The 17,408-nt window shown below is 45.5% G+C and overlaps 1 protein-coding gene across 1 annotated transcript in view; it reads left to right on the forward strand.

The window, feature by feature from the left end:
* EXT1 (exostosin glycosyltransferase 1) overlaps positions 1-17,408 on the forward strand; it is a 264,890-nt gene that overhangs the window by 215,720 nt on the left and 31,762 nt on the right. The window contains exons 2-3 of the mRNA XM_083749144.1: positions 11,850-11,943; positions 14,753-14,860. Coding sequence (XP_083605270.1) covers positions 11,850-11,943; positions 14,753-14,860 — 202 coding nt within the window. The remainder of the gene's footprint in view (positions 1-11,849; positions 11,944-14,752; positions 14,861-17,408) is intronic.

Consider the following 17,408-nt stretch of genomic DNA (forward strand, 5'->3'; position numbering starts at 1 on the left):
AACATCCCATTTTACCTAGGCATTTGATGGCTGAAAGTTCTGTCCCTGGCAACCTTGAAATTATTAGTTGAGAGTATGTAGTTGTATTTGGGAGTTACAAACTTTTACAGAAGGTTGTTCTAAACTGTTTGAGAAGGTTGTTTCTTACAGCTTCTGATTGTATTGCTAGTGATATGTACGTTGCCCTGGACTCCTTTGGAAGACAACATGAAGCATCAATCTAATAAAGAATAATAATAATAAATGTTATTTATTGCATTTATATCCCACCTTTTGCACATGATTCTCTCTTTCAGACTGAGGCTTAAAAGTAAAGACCACCAGATCTGCAAATTTTGAACTCTACTGACCTCTAGTTCCCAAGGTCATTCATGGATCTTTTGACTAGCTGGCTAGTTGTGGTGTAGAGATCTCAGGTTTGTCTTCTAAAACCTGAAATATCGAGACCATTAATACTGGCAGTAGCAGAACTAGCTAGACGGGTTCACCATCTAGAGTGAAACTCCATGATTTTAGACAGGATCAAGGCTAAAATTAGCAGGGGACTGAGGAATCATGGCCATTATGAATTAAAATGGTTCCCTGGGTAGTTTATAATCTCTTCAGTGTAGCTACAAGGGAGAAGCCTTAAACACTGGGGAGGAATGTAAGTTATGGCTGATTAATTGATGCAGAACCCTTGCTGTTTGCTTCTACGGGTTGGGATAATGACTATTCGGGAATTCAGAGCCGCTGCCTAATCCAAGCATTGATTGACAGAGCTGATACTTTCTCCACCCCCCCCCCCCTTCCAAAGCAGTGTGTTAGATCGAGAAGTTGAAATTACAGGAATGTTGTGCATTCTGATAATTGCCAGCACAGCACTTTGGTGTTTACACCTGCGTGATGGATGAGGTCGTGTATGTTTTCTCAGCTATGGGTGGTGGGAAGGAGGGATATTTCAATTAAAGTGTGAATAAATTAGAATTGATTACAAATAGGGCCATTTGTTTATACTGCCTAAAAAGGTATTAGCTGAAAGCATGCACCACTTAATCATTATGGAAAGCAGGCTGAAAGCTAATAAAATGTGTGACGGATATTTGTGGAATGACGGCAGGGCGGGGAATGGGGGCTCTTTGCTCAGACCCCAACAGCAAGAATAAAATGGCTAATAAAAGTACTTGAAGCACTTGGGAATATATACTCCTGCAGGGTAATGTCCACCCAAGACTGCCATTGCAGCTTGACCTGAGGGAGAACGAGACCTTATTCCCCAGTTTTATGGCTTATTCATCGATCTACAGCCCCACATTTGGGAACGAGCTTAGCATAGGAAGTCCCTTTCTGAAAGGAACTAGTTCAAGTTCAGCGTGTCCGAAAAGGAACTAATTCCAGTTCGTGTTTGACCCTTTATGAAATGAAAGAGTTCAGTTCACAGTTCACTTTGAGTTCACCCAAATGTTCCTTGGCGCGCACACAAAAATTCAGCGTTCAGAATGTTGCAGGCTGCTGTGCTGAAGGATAAAATATACTTAAGAAGGCTTTTAAAAACCCATCAAAGCACACACACAGTGGAATGTGAGTCGGTTAATTAATTTCCCCCTGCAGGTATGATCTTTAAGCTTGAAAGCCCCAAGAGTCTAAAGAATAAACACACACACACACACACACACACACACACACTTAAAAATTAACTAGAAATCATTCAAATTTCCACCCCAAAACTAACTTAGGTCAAGTTCATTTCACCCAGCAAGTATGGGAACTACTTTCAGGTGTAGTTCAGAGATTTTTGAATTAATTTGGTGAACTTTGTTAAACTGAACCACTTCATTCCTAAGCAGTGAGACAGAGCTTTCCACACAGCTGGAAGGATGTACGAAACAAAGGTCTGCTTCCATAGCCTGCCATATGTATGTCCTTAGAATTAGATCAAAAAGGCTCTTTTTTTCCACGAAATGGATCTCTTCACACACTAGGAACAACAACATAGCTACCCAAATAATCTTAAACCAACCAAACAGGTGAGCCACTTGCCCTCATCTTTCAGATCCTTCTCTCAGTGACATTTTGCTTTCCCCTTATTTATTTACCTACTTAATTTATTGGCCTGCCCCATAGCGGAAGAACTCTAGGAAGCCAGGGTGGTGTAGTGGTTAGAGTGTCAGACTAGGACCTAGGAAGCCAGGGTTCAAATCCTCACTCAGGAAGTTCAGTGGGTGACCTTGGGTCAGTCACATCCTCTTAACCTACCTCACCGGGTCGTTGTAGGGAATAACTGAGGAGGGGGGTGAACCATGGACTCCTGGGAGAAAAAGGGGGGATATAAATGCAATAAATAAGCTCTTCTGCTTACTTGGGGGGGGGGAGTAGAGATGTCAGTCATCAACCTTGCATCCAGAGATGTCCACATGGTCATCATTGGACCTGCACCAGTCGCAAAATGCACCTGGCACCTGGCTAATTTCTAACACTGCTTCCAACTCCCATCAGCCCCAGACAGCATTGTCAGTGATCAAGGATAATGGGACCTATAGTCCAACTGTTTGGGGAGAACACCATGTTAGGTTACCCCTGACGTAAATCAGCATACAAGATGCCACTCTGCCCTTGATTCCCCACTGCATAAGACGTGTGGACCTGAGATTCTCACACTTCACACTTTTGCCTAGATCCAGCTAAGAGAGAGCACTTTTTCAGCATAAAAATTACTGGTAATTGGGATATTTCAGAAATTGCACGCCAGTGTTTAGATTTTCAGCTAGATGTAATAAGAGCCGAGGTGGGTGGGAGCATTTGAATCTTTCATGCAACAGACAAAACATCTCTGTCCAAATGGAACCTCTTAGATGCTTGTTATCCCACAATCTGCTACCAGGCTGGCTGTTGATGCATTTTTGCTCTGTTAAGAGGCTGTGATTCAGGTTCCTACAAAGGGACCTTGGTGAAAGGTTGCCGTTTGCATAACCACTTCACACATTCAAGAAGCTTTTCACAGATGGAAGGGGGGTATGTGTGTCAGACTGATAGCTCATCCTTCGTGCTAAGTCAAGCTCCTAAAATTAAATTTCTGCTCTCGTATTATTATTATTATTATTATTATTATTATTATTATTATTCTCCATTGCTCTGTAAAGTCCTATGTTTAGGAGTAAGTGTTCTTGGGTGCTTTTGCCCTGGTCTGTTGGGGCAGAGGGTGGATAGCTGGTGCTCAGGTGCACAAGTCAAAAGGCAGAGTGGACACCTTTACAATTTATTTCTTCCTCATGTGACCTTGTCAGGGCTGTACTATGTGTGGTGGACTGAATTAGGAGCCAGGAACCAGGAGCTGTAAAGTCAAAATCAAAGAGCAGTCAGAATCGGAAAGCTAGACCTGTAGAACAAAAGCCAAAGCTTGGGCCTAGTCATGGGGACACATGGTGTTGCCTTCTACTGACCCACATCATTGGTCCATCTAGTTCAGTATTGTCTACACCTATTGGCAGTAGCTCTCCAGGGTGTCTCCCAATGCTCCCTAGAGATATCAGGGATCTGGGACCTTCTGCAAGTAGAGCGGATGCCCTACCAGTGAGCTACCTCCTTTCCCCAGAGCCGGCCCACCCATGAGGTGACAGAATCCCCAGGGATCAGCAGATCCCGATGTAGATCTTTATCCCCTCCCTTGTTCCTGATGTAGATCTTTACTCACCCCTTTTTCCCTGGCAGGAAAAGGTGTTCTGTCTCGTGGTTCTCCTCAATGTCTTGACAAAACCTCAGGGAGGCCTCAGTGCTGCGAAAGGGACCCATTTATACTTCTTACTTGATTGGTTCACCAGATGACTCCTGACGGAGACAAGCCGCTACTTGCAGTTCAGTGGTTCACCACACGGGGCAGCGCTTGACTGCAGAAGCGTTATCCATTGGGCTGGTTTGCATGACTCGGTAGGGTAGGTGTCTATGGTTGTTTTCGGTTCCCTCATGCTGCCTCTAATCTACCTGGGCTTTGGGCTCAGCGGGCCCTTCGCCTTTCTTGGAGTCCCAACCTCAACATTCCCATGAACCGGCCCTGCACACAAACACCCACCCACCCCCAGTCCTTCTCCCCATGTAAAATGAATTTATTCTGGTGGAAAATGCACCTTGCAAACTGATTTTGTTTTGTGCTGAGCCTGTACTCCCAGACTTTAAAGCTGTCTCCCGTTGCAATCCTAAAGCAAACTCAGTAGGGAGTCGCCTCAATGAGCTCAGTGGGTCTCACTGAGTGGGTCAACGCAGCAGGAACTGCACTGCGTGCTTCTTTAATGTTTCTGGCGAGAAGTTCAAAAAAACACTTGGATATTTGCCTGATTAAAGCAGACTCAGATTTTTATTCCCCCCGTTTTATTTTATTTTGCCATAAGGCTTGCTCAATTAGTTTCTTAAGTCCATTGCTGTATAATTTGATTAAAATGTCTCTGGGTAGTCCCCGCCCCTACTTTACCTTCATATCGTGATTGTATTCCAAAAGTGGCCTCAAATTTTCCTTGATCACCTTCCAAGTCTAATATAATGAACTAATCCATTTCTCTTAAAAGGTTACCAACTGTCTATCTCCTGTCCCTTCAGGGACAGCTCCTAAGTAGGATATTGTTAAAGATATTCAGCTCTTAATAAGATGTGAACGCACGCATGGTGCCAACTCTTTCTCTTTTTTTCCTCTTTTGGAATTCCCAAATTACTCACAATTCATAATTAACCTATAGAAACCGCTGCCAAAATGCTGTGTGAGGTCTGCAAGCACGAGCGGATCTAGATAGAGATGAGGCAATAGGTATACAGGTGGACCAAACCAGGCCCGTTTTTCCACTTGAAGGAAGTAAAGGAGAGGTGGCCAACTGCCCGTCCTTTAGCTATGCTCTTCTGCTTTCTTGAGGAGGGTCAGCAGACCAGTGGCAAAGCGAATGTTTGGTGTGCAAGACGTTCCCAGGTTCAGTCTCAGACTTCTCCAGTTAGGACAGGGGACGATTCCTATACAGTGGTACCTCGGGTTACAGACGCTTCAGGTTACAGACACTTCAGGTTACAGACCTGAATTTGCTGCCAAGGAGTGTGGTGGAGTCTCCTTCTTTGGAGGTCTTTAAGCAGAGGCTTGACAACCATATGTCAGGAGTGCTCTGATGGTGTTTCCTGCTTGGCAGGGGGTTGGACTCGATGGCCCTTGTGGTCTCTTCCAACTCTATGATTCTATGATTCTATGACTCCGCTAACCCAGAAATAGTACCTCAGGTTAAGAACTTTGCTTCAGGATGAGAACAGACATCACGCTGCGGAGGCAGCAGGAGACCCCATTAGCTAAAGTGGTACCTCAGATTAAGAACAGTTTCAGTTAAGAACGGACCTCCAGAACGAATTAAGTTCTTAACCCGAGGTACCACTGTAAACGTGAAGTTTTCCTTGGTACAGTAGGTGTCAAGGAGCTGTCGGGCAAGCTTACAGGCCACCCACAGGGCAGGAAATAACTGGAGACGTGTAATGTGACTAGCTGTTATTCACAGAAAGTAACAACACAACAGAGTTCCTCTGATCTAGCTGGAGACGAAACTGACCCCTGCTTTCCCCCTCCAGCCTCTACCTCTGGATCCCTCCAAGCAGACGGAGACTGTGGTGAGGGGGTGGTCTCACCCTCTGGGCCTGCCTGGTCGGATGCTCAGCCGGACTCTCCTCTGGCAGGGTGTCACGGGAGGAAGGGACCCAGCAGGACTGGGCCTGTCCTGCTGCTGGGTTCCAGGAGCAACCTGTGACTTTGAGTCTGTGCTCACACTGAGACTCTCATGCCTCCATCTCTGTCCTGGAAGGGCACCCTTCTTCTGACTCCCCTTGATTGCTCTAACCTCCTGCTTCTAGCACCTCCCAGCTCGTCCCTTCCCCAATGATCCATGATCTAAGTCTTCTTCTTCGGTGTCATCCCTGGGGGTCTCTTGGGCAAGCGGCGCCCCCCACTCTTCCTTGTCCAGCCAGTCCTCCACGCAAATAGGGACACAGAAGACTGGTTTCTACGTACCCACACACCTCTCCCTATCCTCAGTCCAGGTAACTCAGAATTCAGTGACATATCCCAGCCCAAACTGCTCAGTTCATGGGGGCAAATCATAGGCAGTGAGGGCAGTGGCTCCGGAGAGTGTGTGGCTTATGTAGAGTCTTGAGGGCCGGATAGAGAGGTATGGAGCTCCTTCTGCGACCCTCCGTTCTCTATCCCAGTATGGACCATGCTGAAGGAAGTGGAGCAATAGTGTCACTCACGTTCCTCTGGTGTGGGGTGGACAGAGACTGTGCTTCTCTTAAGAGTCCTGAGAGAAGAGGAAGGAGCCCTATGCGTTGGGCCTTCTTGGTAGTGATGCCCACCCTGTGGAATGCCCACCCATCAGATGTCAAAAAATAAACAACTATCTGACATTTAGAAGACATCTGAAGGCAGCCCTGTTTAGGGAAGTTTTTAATAACTGATGTTTTAATGTATTTTAAATCTTTTGTTGGAAGCCGCCCAGAGTGGCTGGGGAAACCCAGCCAGATAGGCGGGGTATAAATAAATAAATTCTTCTTCTTCTTCTTCTTCTTCTTCTTCTTCTTCTTCTTCTTCTTCTTCTTCTTCAATTCTTCTTCTTCTTCTTCTTCTTCTTCTTCAATAAATTCTTCTTCTTCTTCTTCTTCCCTTCTTCTTCTTCTTCTTCTTCTTCTTCTTCTTCTTCTTCTTCTTCTTCTTCTTCTTCTTCTTTCAGGAAGCCCCATTATAAAGAGAGACAACCAACCTTTCCTTACCATCCCACTGGTCATTGTGGTTGATTTGGGAACCCCAGTTTGCACCAACGCAGCCAGAGAAAGGGAAACACAACTTCTCCTTTTCTCCAGAGCATGTCACATAGGACAAGAGAAGTGAGACCTGGGAAGAGAGGAAATTGTGTTCCCATCTCTCTAACATGCCTGATACAAAGGGGGAGCCGGTTACAAGTCAGACTGAACCCTGGGATGTTTTGCGTGCAAGGTGAAAGCTCTACCAATGAGCTATGAAGCCTTCCCCAGCTTGGACCAATAGCAAGTGTAGATATTCCCATCATGCTCTTCTTTGATCATCTCACACGGCTATCCATGTTTGAAGGGTAGAGGTAGGTTGTTAGACTTTCCGTGACTCAGCATAGAAAACCTCAGATTCTGCATCTCAGTAGCAGACGAGTTTATAGGGGAGGAAAGATGTCCCAGCATAGAAAATTTGCCACATTCACATTTCTTAGCCCGCTTTTTATTTTTTAAGAGTTTGAATTACTTTCTTTCTTATGTCGTCTCTAAAACTGACATTTTGCAGAGCTTGTAGCTATCCAGAACATTAACTGGATTTTCACATTTTTAGCACATTAATGATGGGAAATATAGGACTGGCATATATTAGCCCTAAAGGGGGAAGCTATTCTAGTACATGTTAAACTTTCCCATCGTGCGACAAACACTGAGGGGAAGAAAAAGGCTGGTGCTTAGAAATGGGGAGATAGCAACTTCGGTTTTTTAACTGTCTCTTCTTAATGTGGCTTTCCTCCCATGAATGGTGCCAAGCAAGCTGTTGAATTGTAAGGTCAATCTGCTGTCCATGCAGAGAAAAAGAAATTGGTGTTGTTAATTATCCTGCTGATATAAGCAGGGTGGGATGTATGCTGTGATTCCTCAGGAACGCAGAATGTGGTACGAAATGTGGGTCTGGTTTCCTAAATAGCTCTGCTTTCTTTCTTCTCTTTTCGATTTTTATGGCAAGTTTCTAGTCCTTACGATTGTGGAGATATGCTTGAGGAACTTCAGAAACTAGATGGGTGGCTGCCCAACAATTGCTGAAAATGCATAAAGGTTGCAGAGTGTTTGCAAAATAAAAGCAATTTGGCATTCTCCCAGTTTGCATAACCTGTGCAGATTGTGGGATTTGGCTTTACCGTTGTGCTGAATTTGGAATGCCTAGGTGGGTAGATTTAATTTTATTCCAGTGCAGAGTACGTGCTGCCCTGTTTTATAAGCCTGGTGACACAGAATAGCGTCCTGCCTGCAAACGTGCTTCTGCCCGTCCCTTTCCAGTGTTTTACTGCCATTTTTTTTTACTAGCCCTTGCTCCTGTGCTTCCAAGTGCAGCCAGATGTGTAGGCATGAGAAGATGGTATGATACTCACCACATCTGGAAAAGCCTCGCCTGCTGGTTTCTGCAAATTTCAGTGCTGTTAAAAGGAACAGATGCAGCAGCTGGGGTAGCTCAGTCAGCAGAGCATAAGACATTTGATCTCAGGGTCGTATGTTTGAGCCCCACCTTGGGCAAAAAAATCCAGGGGAGGGGGTGGAATATGACCTTTGTTGTCCCTTCCAACTCGACAATGCTATGATTCTAAGATATAGATATTTTGGGAGTCAGTTGGCACTTGTTCATAGTAGACTTCCTAGAATTCTCTCCATACACACTGTATATGGATTTGGTTGGCTGGTTGGAATTGGATCAGCGTAACTGTGCATCATTGCAGCTATAATTTGTCACAATGTTTTGTTTAAATCTAAGGGAGAAGGATAGAGAGGGACACAGGTGGGGCTGTGGGTTAAACCACAGAGCCTAGGACTTGCCGATCAGAAGGTCGGCGGTTTGAATCTCCGCGACGGGGTGAGCTCCCGTTGATCGGTCCCTGCTCCTGCCAACCTAGCAGTTCGAAAGCACGTCAAAGTGCAAGTAGATAAATAGGTACCTCTCCAGCGGGAAGGTAAACGGCGTTTCCGTGCGCTGCTCTGTTTTGCCAGATGCGGCTTAGTCATGCTGGCCACATGACCCAGAAGCTGTACGCCGGCTCCTTCAGCCAATAAAGCAAGATGAGCACCGCAACCCCAGAATCGGTCACGACTGGACCTTATGGTCAGGGGTTCCTTTACCTTTACCTTAAGGGAGAAGGTTCAAGAAAAAGTCGATTTTTTAAAAGGTGATATAAAAAGGGAGACGGGATGAAATTAGGTGCACACATACCAGGTTTTTACTCTTTTTTAATACAGCCTATCAGTTGCATCTTCTGTAGTTTGGAATAACACGACAGAAGGGGTCCCCCCCCCAAGTTGGGTCATGGTGGAGAGAATCTTAATCCATTCCAAGTGGCTTTTCCCCATAAAGGTAAAGGTAAAGGTACCCCTGCCCGTACGGGCCAGTCTTGACAGACTCTGGGGTTGTGCGCCCATCTCACTTAAGAGGCCAGGGGCCAGCGCTGTCCGGAGACACTTCCGGGTCACGTGGCCAGCGTGACAAAGCTGCATCTGGCGAGCCAGAGCTGCACACGGAAACGACGTTTACCTTCCCGCTAGTAAGCGGTCCCTATTTATCTACTTGCACCCGGAGGTGCTTTCGAACTGCTAGGTTGGCAGGCGCTGGGACCGAGCAGCGGGAGCGCACCCCGCCGCAGGGATTCGAACCGCCGACCTTTCGATCGGCAAGTCCTAGGCACTGAGGCTTTAACCCACAGCGCCACCTGCGTCCCGCTTTTCCCCATACAACCACGTTTATTCCCATGCAAGTTATACACACTACTTTCAGCAAATTGGACTCTCCTAATGATGGGGCCTGTAACTGAAAATTAGTTTACTACTGCAGTCTTCACAGCCTCTTGAGACTAAATATAAAAGCAGAAATGCATATGTCCATGTACAGTATAGATGTATCACACACACACACACACAGAGAGAGAGAGAGAGAGAGAGAGAGAGAGAGAGAGAGAATACCTTTAAAACATTCAGTGTCTGCAGGCTATGATTAAATGAGATTATTAACATTGTGAAGTTTTTGCAGGATTTTACTGTCAAAGTAAAAAAATTACTATTTTACTATACTATTTGCAGAGTACAGAAATCTCTGTAGAAAAGGAAGGTGCATGTGTGTGTGTTTAAGGGATGTGAGGTGGGGCGGGGGGGGGGGGCAAGGAGAGATTCAATCTTGATCCTTTTTTGTCTCTGGAACCAGCAGGCTGGCAAGTTGAGAGCCATTTGCAGGTTTGCCAAAAGCACAATTAGCTAATAACTGGCTTGAAACTGTTAGGGATTTGATGTGTGTTTTTGGTAAATGGTTCTGAAATGATTGATGGAATTGGAAAGAACGCAGTAGGGTCTAGCTAAACGCTTTAATTTTGTGAAACGGCGGTCACTGGTCCTCTGTGTTTAATTGCCAAAATTTCTTCTCCAAACCAGTCTTGCATCACAACACACACACACACACACACACACACACACACACACACACACTGCTCTTACTCACTCCCTAGCCCAGCTAATTTGTCCCCTGCTGGCCCACAGTTACACAATCTGACTCTTTCTAGCCATTTTTCATCCTTTACTGGGTTGATTAAGGTGAGATTGTATTGGTGCCTGGTTGTTCTTGGTTGGCTGTATTGGTTGTCAAGCCTCTTTCTCCAGTGACAATAAATTGATGCCTTCGTGGGGCAACTTTTGCATCAGTCTTTCCAGAATGGAAAGCATGAGTGACTTAATGGGGTGCATTAAATCAATTCATTAATCACATATTCCAAACGTAGATTTATTAAAAAATGCTAACAATCCGACATTAATCGGAGCCAGTCTTCCTCACCCCAAGATCATTCTAGCGACAAAAATTGCAATAGCATCTGTTGAGCTCAGAAATGCATCTCAAGACCGTTTTCCAAACAACAAATGGTTTTTGTTCTGCTGCTTAGTCAAAAGATATGCTGTATGTTTTTTGTGTTGTTTAATATGAAGACATAATATTAATCCCAGCTTCTCCCAAGGGTAGTTTACAACGCGAAACCGAAAATCCCAAGACAAGAAAAATAGACAATGTTTGCAATGTTTGTCGCGTTTACAAAGAACAGCAAAGCAGGACAAATTCCAAGCCCAGGTTCCCTTTTAGTGAGATGGGTCGTCTATTTCTGACACACGTCACTTTCCCATGTGTTTGGCCTACACTGTTTCCACAATAATCCATGATTATTTTAAGTGAATTCCAAAAAAAAATATGCATTCAAATTGATGTACGAACCCAGGAGGTGAAAATGAGGGCCATTCAGTTAAAAATGTGGACCAAACCAAATTCTTCTCCATCTCTGTTTTCTCTCATGTTTTCTCTCCCTGCATTCAGTCTCCCTGTCTCCTTGAACCTCTGTTAAAAGTCGCCCCTATTCTATACATCTCTTACCAGTGACGGCATTGCACTGCAAACCCCACACCCTCCAACATTCCTCAGCCTTCTTTATAGTCCAGCTCTCACTTCCATACATCACTACTGGGAAAACCAGTTGCTTTAACTATACAAACCTATGCTGGCAAGGTGATGTCTCTGCATTTTAAGATGCTGTCTAGGTTTGTCATTAACTATATATAGAAATGAGCAAACCAGTGATATTTTAGGGAGCAGGCTAGCAAGCGGGGCCCCATTACTTACATCATAGGAACGTACACAACACAAAACACTGCTTCTGTATGTACCGGTAGGTTTTATTTTATTTGTTTTTTTATTTTATTTGTTTTTTATCTTATATTTTGCAAATGTACACCCAGGTGTTTTTCTTTTCTTTAAATTTTTTTGGGGCCCCCAGAGAGTGGGGCCCTAAGCTTGTTTAACTTATATGTAAATCCAGCACTGAGGACGGGGACTCAATTCAGCTCACTCAGTTGCTTTCATATTGCCATCTACATTTGTTTTCCTTTCTCTTTTTTGCTTTTGTTCCTGTTGTGTCTCCCCTAATGCGATGCCAGCTTTGCAGATGTGAGCTGGTCCAGCGATGAGTCTAACCAGATGTGCCGCACCAGATGTTCACATTTGCATGCACAGTTACTCCCAGGCTCATTGTTAATTTATTATTTTCCCCCTCTCTGTCTCCTGTTAGGTATGATTATCGTGAAATGCTGCACAATGCCACTTTCTGTCTCGTCCCTCGTGGCCGGAGGCTGGGATCCTTCAGGTTCCTGGAGGCCCTGCAGGTAAGATCAACTCTTTGACTGGAGACTTAGAGCCGTTTAGCACTCCTGTCAGCTGGAATTCTGTGCTGCCTGATAGCCAGGCAAGAGGAAGGCGAATTGGAGATTTCATTTCCCTAATAGTCCATAATCCAGCATTCCTACTTCAGGAGCAGTTGACAGCTATTTTGCCCGCACCAAAGCTGGGTTGACTTAGCCTATGGTTACCAGATTTTTTTCAGTGAATCCGGGGACACTTTTTTATTTTTTATTTTTTTGAGTCAGTAGTGGGGATGGTGAGGCAAAAGACCCTGGGCCCAAGCACAAATGCATATTGTATAAAGGTGCAAAGCCCTTCTTTCGCACCCTGTGAAACAAATACACAGTTTTTAAAAAAAACTGGGCAATGGCGTGCCACCGGCTCATGACTCCCAAGCCGTCCCTGATCTCCTGCCCCCTTCCCCCTTTGTTTTGACAGCTCAGAGGAGTCGCGGGCGAGCAGCCATTGCCCAGTTTTTTTTTAAAAAAAAAACCTGCACAATGTTTTGCAGGGTGCAAAAGAAGGGCTTTGTACCTTGCCTGGCAGAGAAACCACACCCCTTGTGTCCCTCCTGGGCAACAGCCATCCGCGCACGACTCCTGAGCCTCCCTCGATCTTTCAAAACAAAGGGGCAAGGGGGCAGGAGACCAGACGTCCCCGGTTCACCTTTGGCAGTGGTAGCAGCAGCGAGTAGTGAGCAGCTCCTGAAGCCAGCCAGAGCCAGCTGCGCTACCAGGCTGCCGCTGCCACGTTTCCCGGGGATGGAGTTGCAAATCTGGGGACATTCCAGGGATGGAATTTGTCCGGGGACAGATTTGTAAATCCGGGGACTGTCCCCGGGAACTGGGGGGCGTCTGGCAACCCTAACTTAGCCTAAGAGGGTTTGCTGAACTCGGAGAGTGTGTGCTGGGTGGTTGGGGAGAGAGAATCTATATTCCTGGAGAAACACTGACTTCATCCAACCAGGAAGTTAGGAGGAAATAAATAATACAGCTCATTGTTTTAATTCAGCTGAGACAAAATTGCCTATAAATTCTGCCCGGGTTTTCACATTGCATACTAAGTAAGTTTTAAGTGACGGCATCAATTAGGTTGGATTTTGAACAGGCAGGCGACAGGGAAGCGATCTGCAGGGGAGAGCACGCCCAGGGTTAAAATGGCATGAAAATAACTGTTAAAAAATAAAGGGCATTTCTGCAGCAAAAGGTTGGGGTCAGGAGGGTTCTGCTTTGCCGCGGTGACGTCTGTCCTTGACCCCGCATTGATCCACCAGGATTTCAAAACAGCAGGCACTGGAAACGGTAGGGTCAGTTGTGAATGGCACAGTTGTGAATGGAAAGGAAATGAGCCTGTTACCATGGCACACAAGTGGAGGTGCAGGAGGCCATGCCGTCAAAGGAAAGATGCCGCATTTACAAATTTGGATCCCACAAAACCAAACGCCCGAACCATCAAAGTGCAAGATAGAGAATATGAGCGAAGCTGTAAAATGAAGTTGCTGGAAGCAGCCCTGTGGAGAAGGGCTTCAGGAAAGGTCTCTTCCCGGCTGGAATTTCCCCACATTCTGAGGGTGCTGGAGCTACCGAGAGATATAAATAGAATACAATGGAATCCATATATTAAAATCTAAAATTCTAATCACTGATATAACCAAGCTAGGAATTAATAGCCAGCAGGGGCCTGGGTGAACAGGTGAGTTTTAAGGAGGCACCAAAAGCTCATCAGAGTTTAGGCTCACTTTCTTTAGAGGATATGGAATTCCGTAGGCTGGGTGCCACCACAGAGAAGGCCCTCCCCACTGGGTTGCCATGGAATGTGCTTCAGCTGGGGTCAGTAAAACCAGGAGAGCCTTTTCTGAGGACCTCGACATGCAGGAAGGTCTTTTGTGGGTGCAGGCCTTCCTCCAGATATCTAGACCTGAAGTCATTAGGGCAATGTATAACAACAAAAGCACCTTCATCCCTCGTAGCCTCTCTCAATGGGTGGGTGGGTGTATACACACACAAAGAACCTACCCGCATGATGCTGACACAACCCCCTACGCTAACACTGTGTGACAGAAAGATCAACACCCCCATCTCTCTCTCTCTCTCTCCCCTCTCTTTTCCCCCAAGTGCAAGATGTCTATGACAAAGGCGTCTCTTACTATGTGTAAATGAACCGTGAAAAAGGCTCTGTGAATTGAAAGTGGAGGTGCCATGTACTTTTCCGTGTTTTGAAAATCTTTAATATAAAAATCCTATTTTTTTATTTTTTAAAAAATAATAAGCACCTTCGCTTTGGCTCAGTAGCCATGGCAAACTCTCCAGAACCGGTGCAATATGATTGCAATAAGGTGGCCCGTGCAGCAACGTAGCTGCCGTGTTCTGCATTTGCTGAACCTTCTGACCCAACAGCAAGCCCACACAGGGGTGTACCAGTGGGCCTGTACCAATCTGTGTGTACCCATGCAAGTAGCCAGGCATTAGAGGGAATAAACAAGGGCCACTCTTTTGATGGGCTTCCCACTCTCTTTCTCTCTCTCTCTCTCTCTCTCTCTCTCTCTCTCTCTCTCTCTCTCTCTGTGGTCTGAGTATATGAGCCTTCCAGTAGTGGACCTGCCAGACCCAAGGTTCAGTGGTCCTCAGAATGTGGCATGGCAGTGGTCCCACAATACTTTTCAACATAATTCTCTATTAAAGTCCCATTTCTGCAGAATAGGCTGCAATTTCATTGCCACGGGGCCTTGGAAGGGCCTGCGTGCCTTTGCTGCAATTGTTTCCATTTTCCTGATTTTAATGATTGCCTACGCAGGCTGCCTGTGTTCCTGTGATGCTCAGCAATGGATGGGAGCTGCCATTCTCCGAAGTGATTGATTGGAATCAAGCTGCCGTCATAGGGGATGAGAGATTGTTATTACAGGTAAGGCGGGGGGAGGGGAGGGAGAAACTGCGGCCTTCGTCAGAGTGGTTGACAGTGGCAGCCATTTCCCACACTTCCAGGAAAGATGTATCCGAAAGGTCACGGCTATAAAAGAGATTTTTATCAGGAGGGATTTGTCTGTGTCATTGTGAATATTAACTCATTTAATAAGGCATCATTCACTTTCTGACATGAAGGTCACTCAGGCCTCCAAATGTCTTGGTTAAAAATGTACGAGCAGCTCATTTCTTTTTTAGAGAAATGCACACCAGCTTCTGAGTTGCAAAGTGCTTGGTGGAAGGGAAAAGTTTCTTTCAACTTCCAGGATATTCATGGTTCTGAATGGTCTCAATGGCTGGTATCTGACTTAAGTTGCCCTCACAAGAGACCAGTTGAAGTCGACAGATTTAAATAGGTGTTTTGAGGTGCAGACGTGTACTTTTCATTCAAAGTACGCATTTATATTTGTGTTTTGATGGTTTAAACATTCGGAAGGTAGATTCTGGTGGGTAGCTAAGTTCCAATCCACACATTAGTCCAAGAGCTGCAGATCAGTACGGGAATTTTCAAAGTTCATATTCCTCAAAACAAGACACCAGACCCTTCCTAGTCTCCTATTCCCCTTTCTCTAGGGAGACAGGAAGTTGGATGCAGTAGTATTCCACACTACAAGACATTATTTGGGGGCAGCTCAGAATGGCTTCACGATGGGATATGATATAGAAACATGGGGAAAGGATAGACATGTCCCTTGGATCTTTTTCGCCTCTTCCATGGGCCAATTATTGCAAACCAGTAGTTTCTTGGGAAGAGAAAGTGAGATCAGCCAAGCTACACAGTCAGACCAGGCCCACACAAAGATACCATTTTGTATATAAAAATTTTATTTGCTTTTCTGTTACATATTTCACATTTATACAATAACCACCCAAACACTCCCAATAGTCTTGATTTCCCTCCCCCTCCTTCCATGGTGTCTTCAGTTACCCATCTACTCTGCATATGCTAAATATTCCATACCTTCCCCTCTCATCTTATTTTAACCTCACTTTATCTTATACCGCTGAATCTACTCCAATCCTGCTAACGCATTTACCTGCCGACACTGACTTTTAATATACCGTATTTTTTGCACCACAACACTCACTTTTTTCCTCCTAGAAAGTAAGGGAAAATGTCTGTGCGTGTTATGGAGCGAATGCCTGCGGGTGGCGGGGGGGATCTGCTGCAGTCGTGAGCAGAGGATCCATGGTTCCCCATCCTTCCCTCCTCCGTGGTTACAAAGCATGGAGCCACATGGATCCTCAGGATTTTTGCATTGGGCTACTCCAAACTCACTGTCAGATCACATATCTGTGGCCACAGCATGAACCACAAAAATAATATATCCACTATTTCGTTTAGAATATTTTTTTTCTTGTTTCCCTCCTCTAAAAACTATGTGCGTGTTATGGTCTGGTGCGTGTTATAGAGCGAAAAATACGGGTAATCTACAAATATTTTCCAATCTTCTTTGTACGTTCTATCATCTTGATCAGACCTGCTAACGCTGCATATTCCAACATCCTCCTTCTCCGGTAATTTGAAATATACCATTCTGTAATGAGTGAGGACATAAGGTGAGCCCTGGGGCTCAAGGCCGTTTTGTTTCCACAACGGCCTACCAGATACTTGTGGACATCCTGAAAGCAGTGGACCTGCTCCCATTTTGTTGTTGTTGTTGTTCAGTCATTTATTCGTGTCCGACTCTTTGTGACCCCATGGACCAGAGCACAACAGGCACTCCTGTCTTCCACTGCCTCCCACAGTTTGTTCAAACTCATGCTGGTAGCTTCGAGAACACTGTCCAACCATCTCGTCCTCTGTCATCCCCTTCTCCTTCTGCCCTCCATCTTTCCCAACATCAGGGTCTTTTCCAGGGAGTCTTCTCTTCTCATGAGGTGGCCAAAGTATTGGAGCCTCAGCTTCAGGATCTGTCCTTCCAGTGAGCACTCAGGGCTGATTTCCTTCAGAATGGATAGGTTTGATATTCTTGCAGTCCATGGGACTCTCAAGAGTCTCCTCCAGCACCATAATTCAAAAGCATCAATTCTTCAGCTACCAGCCTTCTTTATGGTCCATCTCTCACTTCCATACATTTCTACTGGGAAAACCATAGCTTTAACTATATTCACTAGTATTCAGGGGCATATTGCCTCTGGCTCTTGAGGCAGTGCACGACCATCCTAATCGATCGCCATTAATAGCATGAGGCTCCGTGAATTTATCTAACCTCCGATGAAAGCCATCTGAGTTGGTGACCATTGCTGTTCCTTGCAAGTAGCAGGTTCTGCCGTTGAATTACACCCTGTGTGAAGCAGCCCTCTGTTTGGTCTGTCTCGAATCTCCCGCCATTCGTCTTAATTGGATGACCCAGTATTGTCAGGGACTGGACCGAAGAGGAGGGGGAAAAGGAGGGTTGGAGATCACCCCCTCCTTCTCCTCTGCTTCCCTCAGAGGAGGACGGGGAATGGTTGAGATTGCCCCCCCCCACCCTTCTCCAGTAGCT

The sequence above is a fragment of the Podarcis gaigeae genome, assembly GCF_964106915.1.
Source record: "Podarcis gaigeae genome assembly, chromosome: 7".
NCBI classification, from domain to species: Eukaryota; Metazoa; Chordata; class Lepidosauria; order Squamata; family Lacertidae; genus Podarcis; species Podarcis gaigeae.